The sequence below is a fragment of the Salvelinus fontinalis genome, chromosome 29 (assembly GCF_029448725.1).
Source record: "Salvelinus fontinalis isolate EN_2023a chromosome 29, ASM2944872v1, whole genome shotgun sequence".
Classification (NCBI taxonomy): Eukaryota; Metazoa; Chordata; class Actinopteri; order Salmoniformes; family Salmonidae; genus Salvelinus; species Salvelinus fontinalis.
In genome coordinates, this window is record NC_074693.1 from 26347517 (window position 1) to 26367356 (window position 19840).

Here is a 19840-nt window from a genome sequence, read left to right on the forward strand (position 1 = left end):
CTTTCACCTTATTGTGAAATAGACACAAACACACAAAAAAATCTACTTTTTAGTGTGTATTACACAATTTTCATCACAATGCATTTTGTGCTTATTACATGATTTTCTTTCTTCATAATGCATTCGTGTACATTAAACAAATTCCAATTTGTTGTTGCTAGCGTTAGCGAGGCTAGCTAGGTGGCTAACGTCAGCTAGGCTATTGATTAAGGTCAGGGTTAGGGGTTAAGGTTAGTTAACATGCTAGCTAAGAAGTTAAAGGGTTAGGTTTAGGAGTTAGGTTAAATGGTTAAATGGTTAAGGTTAGGGGAAGGGTTAGCTAACATGCTAAGTAGTTGCAAAGTAGCTAATTAGTGTGATGCTAAAGTTATTTGTGATGAGCTTAGAACACAAAACCCTTTGGTTGCTAGAGGGTTGCGTTAAACACCCACCCATCCTCCCTGACCAACCTCCCTCCTATCGTTTCTGTCATATCTGTCATTGAAAGGCACTGTATACAAAATCGTGTACTACACACATAAAAAATTACTTTTCGTTTGCCTGTCACAAAAAAAAACAAGCAGTGTTTACAATAAATGTCTCCTATCCACTCTCTCTTCCTGCTCTAGCGTAGTAAATTCCTGTAACTTTGCTGCACAGACTGCTAGCAGGGCTGTAGACGGCTTGCAGACTCCCTGTTGCTGACACTCGTCTGTGAATACTACCATTTGAGGGACGGGCTGACAGAACTGCAGGCACTAGGCCAGGCCAAGGACCAACACAGACAGGCTGGGCTGCAGCTGTATCTCTGTGTTTAAGTTCAACCTCCATTCACCCCTCCAATCACTTGGCTCTTCCACATCAAATACGCTCTTATTCAACAGAGAATATACATACTAACAAATGGGCCAATTTAAGCATACTCTCTATCTCTTTATCACTTGATCTCTCCCTCCCTCTTTCACTCACGCAATGTTAATTGTTATGCATTTGTGAGTTTGAATCGCATTTGGGAGACAGAGTGGGTCCGTTCGGCACCTTGGGGACAGACGGAGAGGATAAACCGTGTGTATAAGGGGACTGTGAATCAATCACCTTGGTCTGCAGGGTCTCAGGCAGCATGACAGAGGTCTGCAAACTGCAGCCATTGACCTCCTCCAGGACCCAGTCTGCTTAAACTGTAGGGAGAAGCCAAATCAGAACCAGCTGTCATATAATATGCAACATTTCTTATTAGCGACCCATAACAATAATTTCAGTGTCAGGCTGCCACGGTTCACTTCTTCACCTTTCCTTGAGAAGCACTGACCATCATTGCTAAAAGGGTGCTTAGACCTTCTAGAAAAAGAAAGTGAATGTCTGCTTTCTTTTGTGAGTATTGTATATTTTGACTAGTTTTTCTTTTTGCTCAGCTCCCGTGCCACCAACCTAGTCTCAGAGCATTTCGTATTATTCTGTGCATAAATCCGAGACACTCTATTTAGTATGATATAAATTATTTTGTGGATGTCCATCACCCATTTCGTAAAATATGTTACTAATTATAATTTGTATGATATGTCCGAATTTTCAAAACGTACAATATGTTACGAATTTGCAAAACGTATGATATGTTACGAATTCTAGCTAGGTGGCTAACGTTTGCTAGGCTTGGGGTTAGGGTTAGGGTTACATTTAGGAGTTAGGTTAAAGGGGTTATGGTTATGGTTTGGTAGAATGGTTAGCTAATTGCAAAGTAGCTAAAAAGTAGTAAGTAGTTGCAAAGTCGCTATTTAGCGAAAATGCTCAAGTTATCTGTGATGAGATTCAAACACACAACCTTTGGGTTGCTATACATTTGCATTATACGCCCATTCTTCCTTCCCGACCAATCTCCCTCCTATCGTTTCTGTCTTAAGTAACCAAAATTAAAATGGTTTGAACAGTACAAGATTAGAGAAGCAGTACAAGATGAAAGAATGTGTTATGCTGTTACACTTTCAACTTCAACCTTTTCATAAATAAATTGTGCCTATGGACTTTGTACACAATTTTGTATACAGTGCATTTCAATCACTGATAAAGACAGTAGGTTAATTAGGTTACACGCGCAATATACGCCCACCCATCCACCCTCCTTTTGCTTTTGCCTTAATTAACCATCTGTCTTATCTAACCATACCAAACATCACATATCATACTAAATGGGGTGTCTTGGATTTACGTACAGAATAATGCAAAATGCTCTGAGACCAGTTTGGTGCCACGTGTGGATGTGCATGATTTATTTTTTCCTATCCTGAGCACAAGTTGGAATGAGGTGTTATTAAGTTACACTATATATACAAACGTATGTGGACACCCCTTCACATTAGTGGATTCGGCTATTTCAGCCACACCCGATGCTGACAGGTGTATAAAATTGAGCACACAGCCATGCAATCTCCATAGGAAAAACATTGGCAGTAGAATGGCCTTACTGAAGTGTCCCTTCCAACGTGGCACCGTCATAGGATGCCACCTTTCCAACATGTCAGTTTGTTCAAATTATGCTCTGCCTAGCCTCGAAGGGGTAGACAGCACAAGCTCACAAAACAGGACCGCTGAGTGCTGAAGCGCATAAAAATCATCTGTAACACTCACCACGAGTTCCAAACTGCCTCTGGAAGCAACGTCAGCACAATAACTGTTCGTCTGGAGCTTCATGAAATGGGTTTCCATGGCTGAGCAGCCGCACATAAGCCTAAGATCACCATGCGCAACACCAAGCATTGGCTGGAGTGGTGTAAAGCTCGCCGCCATTGGACTCTGGAGCAGTGTAAACGCGTTCTCTGGAGTGATGAATCACGCTTCACCATCTATCAGTCCGACAGAAGAATCTGGGATTGGCGGATGCCAGGAGAACGCAACCTGCCCCAATGCATAGTGCCGACTGTAAAGTTTGGTGGAGAAGGAATAATGGTCTGGGGCTGTTTTTCATGGTTCAGGGTCCTTAGTTCCAGTGAAGGGAAATCTTAATGCTACAGCATACAATGACATTCCAGACAATTCTGTGCTTCCAACTTTGTGGCAACAGTTTGTGGACAAAGCGAGAAGAAAACAGAAATAGTTTGTCGAGATCGGCCTGTGGAAGAACTTGACTGGCCTGCACAGAGCCCTGACCTCAACCCCATCGAACACCTTTGGGATGAATTGGAACGCCCACTGTGAGCCAGGCCTAATCGCCCGACATCAGTACCCAACCCCACTAATGCTCTTGTGGCTGAATTCCCGCAGCAATGTTCCAACATCTAGTGGAAAGCCTTCCCAGAAGAGTTGTGGCTGTTATAGTGACAAATGGAGGACTAACTCCATATTAATGCCCATGATTTCGGAATGAGATGTTCGACGAGCATACTTTTGGTCATGTTTTGTATGTGCCTGTGTCTTGGCAGCATCTTACGTGTGCTTGCTTAAAAAGAGCGTTGGTTCACCAGATCCACCATGTTTAACTCAGTTTACTCCCCAACAATTCCCAGATGTCCTTTCAACCACAACACATACTCTGAGAGAACAGACAAAAACAGGGATGGATCTGGTTCATCCTCTCTCTCAGTCTCCATAAACGGAGACCTGTGAAGAACCCAAACACAAATCTGCTGTCATTAAATCATAATATCCACAGCTCGGCAGAAATATACAGTCAACGTGACCTTTACTTGTTGCTGCTATCAGCACCACTGGCTCCTGCTCCCCTACACCCGCTGCTGGCTTCCCAGCCTCTGAGGCCCAGCAGGACAGAACCCTCAGACAGACCGACAGAGACAAGAGGTATGAACACTCACTGCTAGTTCACATGGAGGTCAGTATGTATTGCTTCATTGACTACAACATAGTTCCAATTGAAGTACTCTAACAAATCCCCCCTGCTTTATCAAATCCATCTGTTGATGTCATAAATAATGCTGAGCAGACGGATGTAAACAGAGAGACTGGTTGGAGAGACACAGCATCAAACGGAATAACAAATAGCTCTGGAGTAAACAGTACACGGAACAAGCAAGAGGGAGTTATATGTGGTGGTCCTGGAACGAGGGACGGCTGAATTCACTTCTGCTGGCTCCGTGTTGTTAGATATTGATGTTTCTTTTCATGAGTCGCCCAGACTCCACGTGACAGACAGATGGGCCTCATGCTGAGCCATGGAAACCCGTCCCTGAATCACCCTTCCCAGCCCAGAGACCCAGGCACAGGGAATCAGCATAGCACACAGATGAAGAATAGAGACCAAACCCCTCAGGGACAGTGTCTTCTCCCTTTACTCAGCAATGAGATGCAGCAAACTCTCAGCACCGTTCTCTCTCTATCACTTTCCCTCCCCTGATCCTCACCTTTCCCACCCTCTCTTTTTCGCACTCTGTTCTCTTTTGGGACACTTTCCATCCTCTACCCTTTAGTTTTCTTTATTCATCTTCCAAGTGGTGTTTTTGCCCTTTTCTTTGGCTGTAACACCAGGAAACTGCAGAGGACATTCAACAATGCAACACAGGACCTTAGTGAAGCCGGGCGGATCTCAGTACCGTCCAACCTTGTCCGTTAACCCGCTGGCTCCCTACACTCCCTCATCTGAATCAATGCACGTTTTATTTGTCACGTGTCATAAACAACAGGTGTAGACTAACAGTGAAATCCTACCCTCTGATGGAGATGCTGAGATGTCAGATTCAACTAGGCCAAGGTTAGGCCGGCCCATGTCTTGACTCTGTGTTGACTCTATGTAATCAACACGGTCAGTCACTGCAAAGTCAGACCACAAACAACCACACCAATCCATTGTGGATCCATAAGGGTTCATCATTGGACTCAAGTCAATCCCCATACACTGTACGTTGGATGGGAATCCCATTTAAAATGAACAGGTGGAGTTTGATTCATTGGTACTCTCATGCCGGTTTGGAGTTCGATGGAACAACTTGATAAATGGCATCATAATGCCTACAGCAGACATGCAGCCAAAATGTATCCATGCACAGCTGTGGTGGGCGAGGGGCCAGGTATTTAAATCCCCATCACCATTGGGAATCCCACCAAGAGAGCCCATTAGTGTGGATAAGAGCAGTAATGTAGTGTAAAATGGTTGGGCAATGGGCAGACCTCCGGATCATACCCCCAGCTGACAGTGAACCCCTTATGATCTCTCACTTAGATAAAGGCAATCAATATAATTGAAATACAGCATTAATATTTGCAGATACTGTGCAAACACCCATAAACATATAAAAACATGTATTTAATTACATACTGGAGGGAGACACCCACTTTCTCACACACACAGAACACACTCACAATTTCACAATAATTGGAAACACTCTCAAATACTCACGCAACTGGGATTAGTTGGTTGGAATGGTGTCATAGACTATTTTGACCAGGCGGTTTGAGTCCAGTTTCATATATGTCTATGGTCCAGTCGAGTCTCACAGCACCACTGTGTAGGTCAGTGGATGAGGAAGGTATTAAAGAGATGGGCACATGCCCAGATTAGGTCACTTCTCATCCCCTTTGAGTCCATTGATCCAAAACACAATTAGCACATCTACTAAACAGTCATAGACATGATATAGACACCAAACTTCAAACAAACAACGCCTTGCCAATACTACTCATCTTTCAGGTGCCTCGGGAGTTGAGTGTCTGAGCCACTGAGGAGATGCAGAAACCAGAGCCACCCATTCATAAATCATCATCACCATCACGAAAGGAAAACAGAGGGATGAGAAAATGCAAATATGAACCAAATGGAAGCCATTAAAGATACATATTCATGACAGCAGACCAGAGATGTAACGAATGTCATATAATCAAAGCTGGAGCGAAATATGAATTATCATAAATCAGCATTAAACAATGTTCTTTTGTGGTAAGATTTGTGTAAACCAACAACAACAGCTGTCGGAATATCTATACTGAAAATGTATACTGTCCTTATATTGAAAGATCATGGCTGTTTGGTGGAGCAGCACCATAACAAGCATCCATTGGTAGACTTCTAAAACCGACAATGGATACATTCACAATACACGGTTGACCAAAACCGCTAAACTGTTTTGATTAAGCTAAATAATTCAACTTTGATGACTAAAGTATAATCAAACACAAAGATGGTCAAGAAGTATAGCTGTCAGAGGGAACTGATTATTTATAATCTGAACCACTCCGGAAGGCACGCAGTCATCAAGTTTTGGCCCAGCTCCTCTTTTAAAAAAAATTCTTTATAATGTTATTCCTCCTATCTTTTTTTTCTCCTTTCATTTCAAGGGAAGCCAGAGAAAGAGTTTGGCTAGAAACCAGTCCCCTAAAGTGACCACTCGCCCTGCTCTAACAATGAGCATACAGAGAGCCAAGCCAAATAATCCAAACAAATCTCTGGAAAAATGTTACTGTAGAAAAACATCAACCGGCCCTATTTGTATTTTGATCGCCAGCCCCTAGTGAGGTGGGGAACCCATAGAGGACTCTGTCTTGGCAGAGATTACTATTCAATCACAAATGATCACTAATACCACTGCTAATAGTCATACTTCCACTAACACCAGCGCTAATTTATTATCTTCAGCAAATCAATTCATCCAAAGAGGCTTAACGTGGCTCTTATCCTGGCCATGACATATTGTCCATTCAAAAAGTATTCAGACCCCTTGACTTTTTCCACATTTTGTTGCCTTATTCTAAAATTGGTAAAATATTTTTTTCCCCCTCATCAATCTACACACAATACCCCAAAATGACATTTTAGAAAATTTATAAAAAATGAAAGACAGAAATACATATTAACATAAGTATTCAGACCCTTTGCTATGAAACTTCAAATTGAGCCCAGGTGCATCCTGTTTCCATTGATCATTCTTGGAAAAAGGGAAGGGGTCTGAATACTTTCTGAATGCACTGTATTGCTATCCGTTTAACCTCTCGCCTATCTTCCTTTCCTCTGTTCATTTCTACTTTCCTATGCACATGTGTGTGTGGTGGGGGCTACTGTCAATGGGATGGATGATAGTTAAGCAAAAAGGCCCAAGGTGGTGTGATATATGCAGCGAAGGGCTGTTCTTGTGGACTTAGCCCTTAGCCATGGTATATTGGCCATATATCACAAACCCCCGAGGTGCCTTATTGCTATTATTTTTTACATTTACATTTAAGTCATTTAGCAGACGCTCTTATCCAGAGCGACTTACAAATTGGTGCATTCACCTTATGATATCCAGTGGAACAACCACTTTACAATAGTGCATCTAACTCTTTTAAGGGGGGGGGGGGGGGGGTTAGAAGGATTACTTTATCCTATCCTAGGTATTCCTTAAAGAGGTGGGGTTTCAGGTGTCTCCGGAAGGTGGTGATTGACTCCGCTGACCTGGCGTCGTGAGGGAGTTTGTTCCACCATTGGGGTGCCAGAGCAGCGAACAGTTTTGACTGGGCTGAGCGGGAACTGTACTTGCCCTTTATTATGAACTGGTTACCAACGTAATTAGAGAAGAAAAAATAAATGCTTTGTCATACCCTTGGTATAAGGTCTGATATACCACGGCTGTCAGCCAATCAGCATTCAGGGCTCGAACCACCTGTTTTATAATACTCTTAATACGCTGGTTGGGGTTCTAGACTAAGAAGAAAATCCCTAAAAGCAGAGTAAAGGAATTTCATTTAAAAGCATGTTTACCAGTGCAGTACATAAGCAGGACCTAATGATGTGATCTGAGAGGATCTAAATGTGTTGTGTATGAGAGTGTGTCTGAGGCAGGAAGACAGAAGACTGTGAGATTGAAACAGAAGAGACCACAAGGAGGCAAGCGTACATAATGGTTTATATTCGCTTTACTGTTGATTAATCGGTCTAGAAACCTGTGGGAGCAGCAGATTAAATCTCAGGATGCCTCAGGCGGGGCTCCCCTCCTGGGTATCTGCTCTCTTTAGACTACTCTCTCTCATTCTCACCTGGTCACCCCTGCTTTGTGAGGTACAGAGTCTATATTGTTGTCAAGCCCCCCTGCTCTGGCCTGCCCCTTTTTACAGTGGCATGCTATTGAGCACAAGGGACCATCTGGTAAAATAAACGGCCAAAGGAAAAAATGATGTAGCGAAATGCTGCCTGGTGTTTGACAGTTCTACAGTGGTGCCGTTGCTTATTGGCTGTGAAAACAGTAGGACTATGTTGATTGCCATACCCTTCCCCCTTCACACGCCAGAACGAACTCCACGTCCTGTCCCTGACTTCTGTCTAGTGTCGGGTCTGTTCATGTGGAACGAAGGAGTCATATGAACTGGAGTAATTTTTCCAATTAGGAGGAGAGGGGATGATTGGAGATGGGAGTGGAGAGGAGAAAGACTACTGAAGTCAGGGTGTGAACACTCATTCACTCATTGACACCCCGCTGTGTGTGTGGGTGTGTGGTGGATGTGTGTGTTTTCATATTGGCCTACTGATCTCTCATAACTCCACTCTCAGTGGGTTTCTGGTTTATAGAAAAAAACACAGACAAATAAATGCACACACCTTAACAAATAGGCACGAGTGTACAACCACTTTCACATAGACAGCGACACATCCCATCTGGCTTTCTCCCACTGCTGTCTGACTAACCAGACCGCATAGAAAGGCTGACAGATAAAAAATAAAAAAATGGACAAGCCCAGAGTCTGTGGTATCAGTAGCCTGTCCTCAGTCTGTGCTCAACTGTGTGTGTATGTGTGTGTGTGTGTGTGTGTGTGTTTGTGTGCATTCACAGCTGGTTTTAATTTAAGTGGGACTGACAAGGCAAAAAGGCTCTGCACTAGCCAGAAGCGAGAAGGGGGAAAGGGATTCTGGTAGGCTTAAAAAACAGAGGAAAAAAACATTTCTAAGTCACAACCCCCCTGCCGGTGAACAGCCTTACACATCTATCACTTTTATGATGTTGACACACCTATTACCTAGAGTGCCTGCAGAGGGCCTCGGAGAGAGAGAGGGAGAAAGGAGGGAAGCAGGAGGGGGAGTGTGAGAAACAGATAGAGCCCAGGCAGAGGGGAAAAGAGAGATGGCTCTCCCAGGCTCTCCCAGAAATCTCTAGAAAGACAGTCCTCCGCTGCGCCACATCACAGCTTCCCTGCAAAGAGTCCCCAGCCAATGTCAGAGGAAGCTGGGTACGGCAGCTAGACTCCCCCCTCCCCATTACCACCACCACAGCAGCATAGCACACCACCCCAAGAGATGGCCCAGCTGAACCGTGTGGTTCCGTTTCTCTTGGTTGTTAACCCTGGATCGGGGCCCACTCTAACACACTCGACTGACTGACCGCACGTGCCCCGGCTCATGCAATACCGCAAAGTTATTCATCCTGAAACAGTTTGGAGTAGCAATGCTTTCAACAGATGCTGCTTCCCTGTTTCCAGGTCTGGTTATCACCTCACAGTTCAGACCCCTCTCATGACCATCTTGCTCATCTTCCCTGTGTGTTCTTACTAAATCCACTGCCAGACAGAAAACTTGAAGCTGCCAGACAGAGAGACATGAGCAGATGCATGGAAGGACAAGTAGTTTGATTTAAAAAGATTAAGAACGGCACTAGGTTTTAGAATAATTCAGGGGGCTTGACGTTTTTGCCAACATCAACTGGAAACCTGGAGCTCCCTTGGCTATGCGTCATAACCAGATTTTTCCAAAACAGACGGGAGAGAACATATCGAATAATAACAGCTCAACCAAATGTTACGACTCAATCATCACGACATAAAAAGCCTTTTATAATGGGGTCTAAGTCTCAGACAGAATCCAAGATGCCCAAACTTATTTCCAACACCGGAAGCAACACTAATATTTGACTCTTTGAACACATTCTAAAACCAATCTGGTGACCGATTACATTTTAGTTATCCAAGTCCACATACAGTAATCCATCAGTCACACTCATTCTTATCCTTTGTTAATGTCATTTATGTGATACTGGAGAGTAACTATCAGTCTCCTACTTAACCAATTCATTGCAAAGAACCTCTGAATAATAGATAAAGCCAGCCAATCATTATTAATCAGAGGAAAACTGTGTTTATATAACAGCCAACATCAACATTTTGCCCTTAGAGGATGGCGAAAGAGGTATTAATCTTACCAGTATGGAACTAAAGCAGGTGTTGGAAGAGTAATATGCCTCAGCCCAGGATGACTAGGAGGACACTGCGAGATTATTGAGTATCTACACAACACTGCCACCCAGAGGCAAGCCACATGCTTAACTAGTGTTGGGGAAGATACTCTGAAAACATAATTCAAACTACCAATTACTTCCCACTGAAAGAATTTAAGCTACCCTTTAGAAATATGGTTGACTTTTAAAAAATTACTTTGAAAAAGTAGTTCAATACAGCCAAACTATTTCCGGAAAAAAAACCTGAACTGTCGGACTACAAATTGCAAGAACAGATCACCTTGGGGGTCTTACGTTAAGAAAATGTTTCAAATGAGAATAAGGCAGGTCTGACGACAAAATAAAAGGAAGTGATTGCCTACTTCACCCATATTTTAGCTAAAAAGTAGTGTTGTTCCAGTAGTTCGCTACACGGCAAACAGGTTTCAGTAGTTCATTACTTAACTAGATTAGAATTTAGTTCAACTACCACCAAGCTACTGAAAACACTACCTAGATTAGAATTTAGTTCAACTACCACCGAGCTACTGCAAAATGTAATTAAATGACTAGTTGAACTACATGTAGTTCACTACTCCCCAACACTGCTTAATTAACTTGATTTCTACTCCCCTGTTCCTTTTAGTAAAAAAAACAAGTCATATTTAATGTTTATTAATTTATAATACCTTAAAGCAGATCACTTAATTTTTTTTTTTACATTTATTCAGATTGAGATAAATTTCATAGCAGTGACATTGGTTGACACACACTAACCAAAAGACTCACTCAAAGGAAGGAGCCATGTTTCCATGGAAACCACAGCCACCCAAGACCAATCGCCCGCCTACTCAACCACCTGCATAACTATCCCACAGTTCTCACCCACACACACACTCAGTATTTAGGCGCAAGAGCACACACACACACTCAGTATTTAGGCGCAAGAGCACACACACACCTGACAAACACACACCCATTACTCACTCTCAAATACACTAAGGCTGGGTTTACGCAGGCAGCCCATTTCTGATATTTTTCTCTCCACTAACTGGTCTTTTGACCTTTCACATAAGATCTTTTTCAGAGCTTTTCGGTCAAAAAAAACAAGGCCAATAACTGAAATATATATCCGAATTGGACTGCCTGTGTAAACGCAGCCATACTGTCTTACTACACAGACATCTCCCCAGCCCATCCACTGACACACAGAACATGATCTACATTCCCAGACATATACATACAACCCCTGGAACAAAAAGCATTCAATTAACAGGAGTCAGACAAAAACGGAATAAACAATACAAGATAAAAAATTGCAATATTAATATGATTACAGAATGAATCAAAAATCAAAAAGGCAAAAACAGACAGCATCCAAACATAAAGGAGGTAAAAAATACATCATTTCCAGACGGTACCCTCACCAAGCCCTTGCTCCCCCCCATGCCTCTAGCCCTTATGTCCTGTAGGAAGCACTCCCACCACCACCTCACGGTTGACTGGCTCCTGGCGTCGATTCCCTTACTCCTCACTCAGGTCAGACGGGGAGTGGCGAGGATACGGGGCTTCCTCATGAGACTGGGTGTGGTACAGTCTAAACGGTCATGTGGATCAGAGACGTAAGCCATTCAGAATGACACAAAATGGTCACTCAGAATCACTCCAAAGTATTTTCACTCAGTTTAAAAAAGGAGGAGAAAAAAAGAAAGCAAGGCTTCACAACCAGGGGGAGGACACTTAGGAGTTAGTTTAGATTCTTCTTCTAGCTAAACCAGTTCATCCTCAAGGAGGTGATCCAACATGACAATGTCACACACATCCACTCAGGTGTTGACACAGCTGTCCATTTACAACTTTGAACTCTTCCTCTGTGTTGGTCCAGGAACGAACACGTGGCCCATGGTACAGAAAGATGCACCACTCTGGTGCTATTGCAGACTAAACACTCCCTGCCAGTATGAGGCAACTACTGTACACAGTCTACATCGGGTGAGGGGGACGGCACTTTGTATAACAGTAGGAAATGATTCTCTTCCTCTAAGACGGGAAGGGGATGGGAAGATTAAGACCATACATAAAACTTACAAAGACACACTTTCAAATAAACAACCCAGTTAAGTGCCAAACCCGTGGGAACTTCCATTTCATTAGCAGAAAGACACATGGAGCATACTGTATGCCGTGTCTTCAAGGGTAATGCAAACAACTGTATGCACAGTACGGGTCAAAGTTCCAAAGAGTTTGTTAGTGTTTCTTTGTAAGGTGAGTCTTCAAAACCTGTATATCCCCCTCCCCCCGGTTACACAGGATATATGCTCCTCCTGGGTAACCACAGATATTATATGTACAAATTCTTAACATGATTTTACAACAGAGAGAAGGAAAGGCAAAATTTGGCAAAAGGGTGAACAAAAGAAAATCGATTCGAATAAATTGGCACGAAAAAAACCTACATAATTCCTAAGCCACCGATTGGGCCAGAGTGCAACAAACACACGCCCGCTGACAGCTCTGTGACCCATCTTCCTGTGATCTCCCCAAATCCAGGGTTGACGGGCAGACAGAAGCCGAGCATAGGATGAATGTGGGGGAGGGGAGTGAAAGGATTGTTGTTTGTTGTTTTTACAAGAGCAGACAGCAGTTGCTCTCTGTGATCTTCTCCCGGTTACGCTGACCTACAAAGAGGACGATAAAGAAACTTGACATCAGACAACGAAAGAGAAAATATCACACCAGGCTTTCAGGTTTAAAGGGACAATAAGGCCTATATCTGTAGCAATTACAGCTCAACAGTGTCCCTTACACTGGTGTTAAGTACTTAAGTAGTATTTTTTGGTATCTGTACATGTATTATTTTTGACAATTTACTTCACTACATTCCTAAAGAAAATAATGTACTTTTTACTCCATAAATTTCCCCTGACATCCAAAAGTTACATCTTGAATGCTTAGTAGGACAGGAAAATGGTCCAATTCAAGCACTTATCAACAGAATATCCCTGGTCATCCCTACCTCCTCTGAACTGGCGGACTCACTACACACACATGCTTCGTTTGTAAATTATCAAATCGTATTTGTCACATGCAACGTATACAACAGCGATGTCAGTGGCGGTAATGCACCTAATTTATGAAAGTTGCCAATATATATAAAGTCAAGAGAAGAAAAAGACTAGGAGGAGAGGTGACTAAAAACGATTCGGTTGACCATTTGTGTGGATTAATTGTCGGAGTAGAGGACCTTGTGCATTTCAGGTAAAATAACTCAATGTTTATATCCCAGGACAAATTAGCTAGCAACAGCAAGCTAGCTAAATAGGACAAATTAGCTAGCAAGTGCAAGCTAGCTAGCTAAATTGCCATAAGTAATTAATGCTTTCGACCTGTCCCCAAATTAATGTAATTGGTTCAGAGTTTGTTTTGATATTTTAACCTGCCTGTCGTGATCGCGTTTAGTGTGCGGGGACAAAATAAATGTATGCGCGATGGTGCACGCACGCAGCCGGTTTGGGTTCCGTGTCAGACTTGAGCAGTATTTTACTGGGTGACTTTCAGTTGTGTCATTATATTAACATCTCTAGGGTCGGGGGCAGCATTCGGAATTTTGGATGAAAAGCATGCCCAAATTAAACTCCTAGCTACTCAACCCCAGAAGATAAGATATGTATATTATTAGTAGAGACGGATAGAAAACACTCTGAAGTTTCTAAAACTGTTTGAATCATGTCTGTGAGTATAACAGAACTTATTTAGCAGGCGAAACCGACAGGACAAAGCATTCAGAATTGTTTATTTAGGTCACTCTTTTCAATGGATTTTCATTGGGAATCCAGATTTCTAAGGGACCTTCTTGCAGTTCCTACCGCTTCCACTGGATGTCAAGAGTATTTAGAAATTGGTTGAGGTTATTCCTTTGTGTAATGAAGAAGTACGGCCATCTTGAACAAGAGTCACCTGAAGTGTCCTGTTTGTTAGAGGCGCGTGACCAGAAAGCTAGCTACAGTTTGCTTTAATCCTGTATTGAACACAGATCATCCCGTCTTCAATTTTATCGATTATTTACGTTAAATACCTAAAGTTGTATTACAAAAGTAGTTTGAAATGTTTGGCAAAGTTTACAGGTAACCTTTGAGATATTTTGTAGTCACGTTTCACAAGTTGGAACCAGTGTTTTTCTGGATCAAACGCGACAAATAAATGGACATTTTGGATATATATCGACGGAATTAATCGAACAAAAGTACCATTTGTGATGTTCATGGGACATATTGGAGTGTCAACAACAGAAGCTCGTCAAAGGTAAGGCATGAATTATATTTTTATTTCTGCGTTTTGTGTCGCGCCTGCAGGGTTGAAATATGCTTCTCTCTCTTTGTTTACTATGGCGCTATCCTCAGATAATAGCATCGTTTGCTTTCGTCGAAAAGCCTATTTGAATTCTGACATGTTGGCTGGATTCACAACCAGTGTAGCTTTAATTTGGTATCTTTCATGTGTGATTTAATGAAAGTTTGATTTTTATAGTAATTTATTTGAATTTGGCGCTCTGCATTTTCTCTGGCTTTTGGCCAAGTTAGACAGTAGCGTCCCGCCTTAACTCAGATTTTTGGATATAAATATGAACTTGACCGAACAAAACATACATGTATTGTGTAACATGAAGTCCTATGAGTGTCATCTGATGAAGAGTGATTCATTTTATCTCTATTTCTGCTTTTTGTTACTCCTCTCTTTGGCTGGAAAAATGGCTGTCTTTTTCTGTGACTTGGTTCTGACCTAACATAATCGTTTGGTGTGCTTTCGTCGTAAAACCTTTTTGAAATCGGACACTGTGTCTGGATTTACAACAAGTGTATCTTTAAAAATTGTGTAAAATACTTGTATGTTTGAGGAATTTAAATTATGGGACTTCTGTTGTATTGAATTTGGCGCCCTGCAGTTTCACTGGCTGTTGACGAGGTGGCGTCCCACATACCCTAGAGAAGTTAAGGCATTTTTACAATTGGGTATGTTTTCCCACCACTGGTCCATGACAGCTAGGTGATGGGATGAGTCAGACAACCAGAGAGCGCAAGAGAAAGGTTCTCACCATGGGAGTTAGGTTCTGGCAGGGTCTCTCTGGCAACCAAGTGCATGACAGTTGTTCGGCCAGGGGGCAGCTTTAAAGCTTTGAAAATAAAAAGGACAGACAATGAACAATTCATATGCAGAATATATAATCACAAGATAATCCTCTTTAATTATGGCATTAGTAAGCATGCTCAGAATGTCCATTCTCCATCTTTGATGACAAGTTCATTACAGTGAATGTCCTCAACTGTGGCACATTTTAAATCAGAATTAATTTCAAAGGACAAAGGTCATACAGTATTCACTAGTGTATTTTAGCCCGGTAGCATGGTGTGTGTGTATAAGAGGGTCCATCAAGTACCGCCCAGGGTGACGCTGCCATGCAGGAAGCGTCCCTGGAAGATGAGGCGCAGGATGCTGGCGCTGCCCACCTGCTCCTCCTCCCATCCTGATGCAGAGATGAGACAACAACATTAGAGCAACACTCAGAAGCAGTCTAATTTCACTAGTGCCAGACAGCCACTCAGACAGAGACTTCCTGCAGTGGTTGAACACACAAACATGGCTGCCATCGTCAGTGGTTTGAAGGCGGCATATAGTGTTTAGAGCCAAGGCATTGTGTAACAACTGTCCCTATAATAACTGGAATGTGGTCCCCGTGACAAGAGACAGAAAGCATGTTTTTAAATCCGACCCAGACTAAGAAGAATTAAGAAAGTTGCAAATTGACCTGATTAATTCTGCAATACAACTCAATATAAAAAAAGACAGTGTTGTGGTTGTTCCCTGATCCACGTCCCAGCATGCACAAACTCACCCAAGGGCCAGTTATCAAAGACGTGCTTGGCGATGTCCATGGCCGAGTCATTGGGGGAGAAGATGAAGTCTTGTGTCTTCCCACTGACCAGGATAAGACGCAGATTCACCTGAAAAATCACCCAAACAAAACATCTTAATAATCCTACACATGGCTCTACAGAAATCCCACAATTTCAGAATGATACGGTCTACACTTCCTCCTCGTCGAGCAATGAGAAGCATGTAGCTTAGCCTAATCACATGGAATCCTTCCGTTTTCTCTCACCTCGAATGACATGAGATGACCCTCGGAAGCCTGCACTGAAATTGACATTCCTGTCTAATTAGATTTCTCTTGTGCAGATCTCTGCCCCGTTTAACTGGGCTGCTTCCTTCAGAGAGGACTGAGCTCGTTGTGAAGTGAGCCCCTATAGCAGGACAATGCACAGATAAGGGTGGAGCTGGGGGGGGTGAAGTGGGCCTTCAGCACTGTGGGCAGCTCCTCTCTCTGGGCTGTTGGCCTAATGCGATAACCCCAGGTGTCCCAGACAGCCCTGGGCCACGTTATTAAATTTACATGGCCAATGCGTAACCCAGGGGCGTAGTTGTGTGTGTGTGGAGGAGGGAGGGGGCTGGGGAATTTTCCCTGCTCTTCTTTGTACCCACCCAGTTCACTAAATGAACCCATTTAAAAGAAATTTAAGAAAAAATGTGTTGGCCATGCTGTTGCACTAATTGTACTAGCAACTTACGACATGTTAGCCTTTAAAAGAAAAAAAAAAAAAAAAAAGAGGGACCATTTCATCTGTATTAGTCATTTACAGAATCCAAAGAATCCATTTTAGGAGACTTGGGTAATTGCATTTTCTTTCATAGATTTCAATCGCTCCTTGGTTTAACGATTACATCATCAACATGGTGTTTGCACAGTGTTTGGCTGGGAATAAATGCTCTCATTGAAAACCAAATGAAGGTAAGGCAGGTTGTTCAGGGTTCTGCAATAAGTCAAACTCCAAATGCCACAGAGAATAAATGAACCCCCCCCCCCCCCCCAACTAATTATGTGGTGAACTATGATTTCTCCAAAATAAGTCGTACGGGTATTGAAATCCATTTGGGAAATAGGGAAAGAAACAGCATTTTACATGAAGTAGTGCAACTCAGAGGTTACTGTCAGATGCTCCATGTAGGCTATGTAAACGGCATCTATTATAAACTCATCAATTCGACAATCATAAAATATCCGCTACCGGTAAGTAGCCTTAAGCATACACGGCAGCTCCTACACAGGAAGAGACCCCTGGCTCATAGCCTTCCCTCCTGCGGTGGCAGCAGCCCCAGGTCAGGACCTCTAATAGTGAAAAAAGCTCTGAAGCATCATTAGCCTATGGCCGGAAGCCACACTCCACCCCTGTGAATCTCTCCATCAGTTGACAGATCATAACACGCTGCGCAAACACACTTCATCAGAGTAGATATTGGTATCCCACCACAATCCAATAAATGGCTTGGAAATCATGACAAATATCCTACCCTTACAAACACTATCATATTTTGGATACCAATATCAAAGTTATGGTAAAAATTGAATGGGTAATTCCCCCACATAATAAAATATGTTCATTTGTCCCTAAACTTTCTGGTGGTAAATCAGGGAAGCCAGAACAAAGAATCTGTGCCACAAGGTGTATTGTCAGGATAGTCCTTCACTGAGCTGTTTACAAACACGCAGACCCTACTAAGCCCCTCCCCCTATGCACTGCATAACCTCTGAGTGGGGTTAGATACCAAAGTCATCATTAACAAGCCCCCTCCCCCCCATCCCTGGCTTCCCTTCATCCCTTTTATCCTCAACCAAACAAAACAAACTCTAATCTGCCTAGCTGCCCTTGGTTCTTTTTTTAACCATCAAGGATATCCTCTTAGACTATCCAATCAAGAGAAACATTAACTTCAAAAACTCAGCTTTGAAGTAACAGAAAAGGTCTGTGCAACACATGCGTGCATTGGAAACAGAAAGGCACTTAGACCGTATTGCTACTAAGTCACTCTGGATAAAAGCGTCTGCTAAATTACCAAAATATCAATGTAAATATGAACAAAATATTTGCAGAAGTAGACAACTCTAGAGCACTACAAGCTGGCATAGGTACAACAGGGCAGGCGGACTAGAGTAGCCTATCAGCCTTTTCATTGATTTGAGATCGTTTGTGATTTCAAATTGACTGGTTCTCCTCAGTCCCTACAATCAACCTCCTCTTCATCCCTGATTTAACAAAACAGTGCCATGGACAAGGTCCTTTGCCTTTACACATGTCAACTGGGTTTGTTTGGAGAATAACCGTATCCAAAATGGGTGGAGCTGTGATTTTGTGATAGGAAGACAGTCAATTAAGGCTCATCTAGAAAAAATGTGGGTCAATCTCAAAATGTAGTTTGACAGATGGTGATTACAGAAACAGCTATTCTGTTTGTGAGAGTGTTAACGTTAGTCCCTGATCCTGGCTCCTAACCCCCAAATACATTTGGGCTCCCGAGTGGCGCAGCAGTCTAAGGCACTGCATCTCAGTGCTAGAGGCCTCACTACAGACACCCTGGTTCGAATCCTGGCTGTATCACAACTGGCCGTGATTGGGAGCCCCACCAGGCAGCGCACAATGGGCCCAGTGTTGTTCGGGTTTGGCCGGTGTAGGCCGTCATTGTAAATAAGAATTTGTTCTTAACTGACTTGCCTAGTTAAATAATCATTCCATTTAAAAATGGAAAACATAACATGCATTATAACCATTTTAATATTAGACATACAAGATCTTATGCAGTAAGGATTGTGTTTGGTTGCAATGAATACTCACCATATCGAGATCCCTTGCAGTTGTCATGGTTCTGAAGCAGATCTGAACAGAACCGAGTGTACTGCGCTTCGCTGGTTGAGACCGGGCCAACCCCCTGGCACAAAGAGCACTGTGTGCGTTTCACTACTCTCACCCCTCTTTCCTTCTCTGCTTTCAACAGCCTAGCACCTTCTCAAGCGCGCTGACAACGTGAACAAATTGGTTGCTATATTCGCCCGTTCGTGTGATATCTGCGAACGATAGAGGCTAGTAGGTAGTAAGCTTATCTGCCCAATCAACCACTGTCTAGCAATCATACACTCACTGCTAGACAGTCGCTATTTAGCTAGCATTTGGCTAGAAATTAGCTAGCTAGCTTCAGTAGCTTGCCAACACGAATACTTAGTTAGCTATTACAGTCACAAACACATTAGTTAAATGGCTCTAAACTCGTTGCTTTAACCTTTACGAGTTTTACTGAAAACCCTCCACTACTGCTTGACAATATGTAACTAGTAACATGACTAACTAGCAAGGAGCTAAGTTAAATAGCTAACGTTACTTCTGGGTTGTGGCAATTTACAAGGTTGGTTTCTTGAAGAAAATATATACTTCACTAACGATTACGTTTGAGTGAAGAACCTCATTACGGAAACATTGACAGAAATGTAAAGTTACCTTATTAGTTAGCTAGTTACCTGGCTAAAATCAAAAAAGCTAGCTAAGGTTAGCTGAAAATATCGGACTGCGGCAGAAAAGCGGAACAGAAAAGACAAACTCCGATATCTCTACCCTTAATCTTACTAATAACCTCACAGTTTCGAATACTGTACCAGTATAAAACAAGTACTTAAATATTTAGCTACGCGTCCAAATGGTTAACAGTATCCAATGTTCGAGGGTTTCTGTTGGTCAGAAAAACATCGAACCTAGCTGCTGGTTGTTGAAGAATAATGGCAGGACATTTAAAGACACAGGAAATCAGCTGGTTGTCAACATAGGAAACGAAAATACACCACAACAAAGTATGTCTGGGAGTTGAAG

The 19840-nt window shown here is 42.6% G+C and overlaps 1 protein-coding gene across 1 annotated transcript; it reads right to left on the reverse strand.

Moving 5' to 3' along the window:
- Nucleotides 1-10753: 10753 nt before the first annotated feature.
- On the reverse strand, nt 10754-19779 carry LOC129827724 (ubiquitin-like protein 3). The gene is made up of 5 exons (XM_055888825.1): nt 18818-19779; nt 15985-16093; nt 15529-15615; nt 15187-15264; nt 10754-12772 (listed from the first exon to the last, which is right to left on the reverse strand). The coding sequence occupies exons 1-5, from the start codon at nt 18842-18844 to the stop codon at nt 12720-12722; spliced, it is 354 nt and encodes a 117-aa protein (XP_055744800.1). The 5' UTR covers nt 18845-19779; the 3' UTR covers nt 10754-12719.
- Nucleotides 19780-19840: the final 61 nt, after the last annotated feature.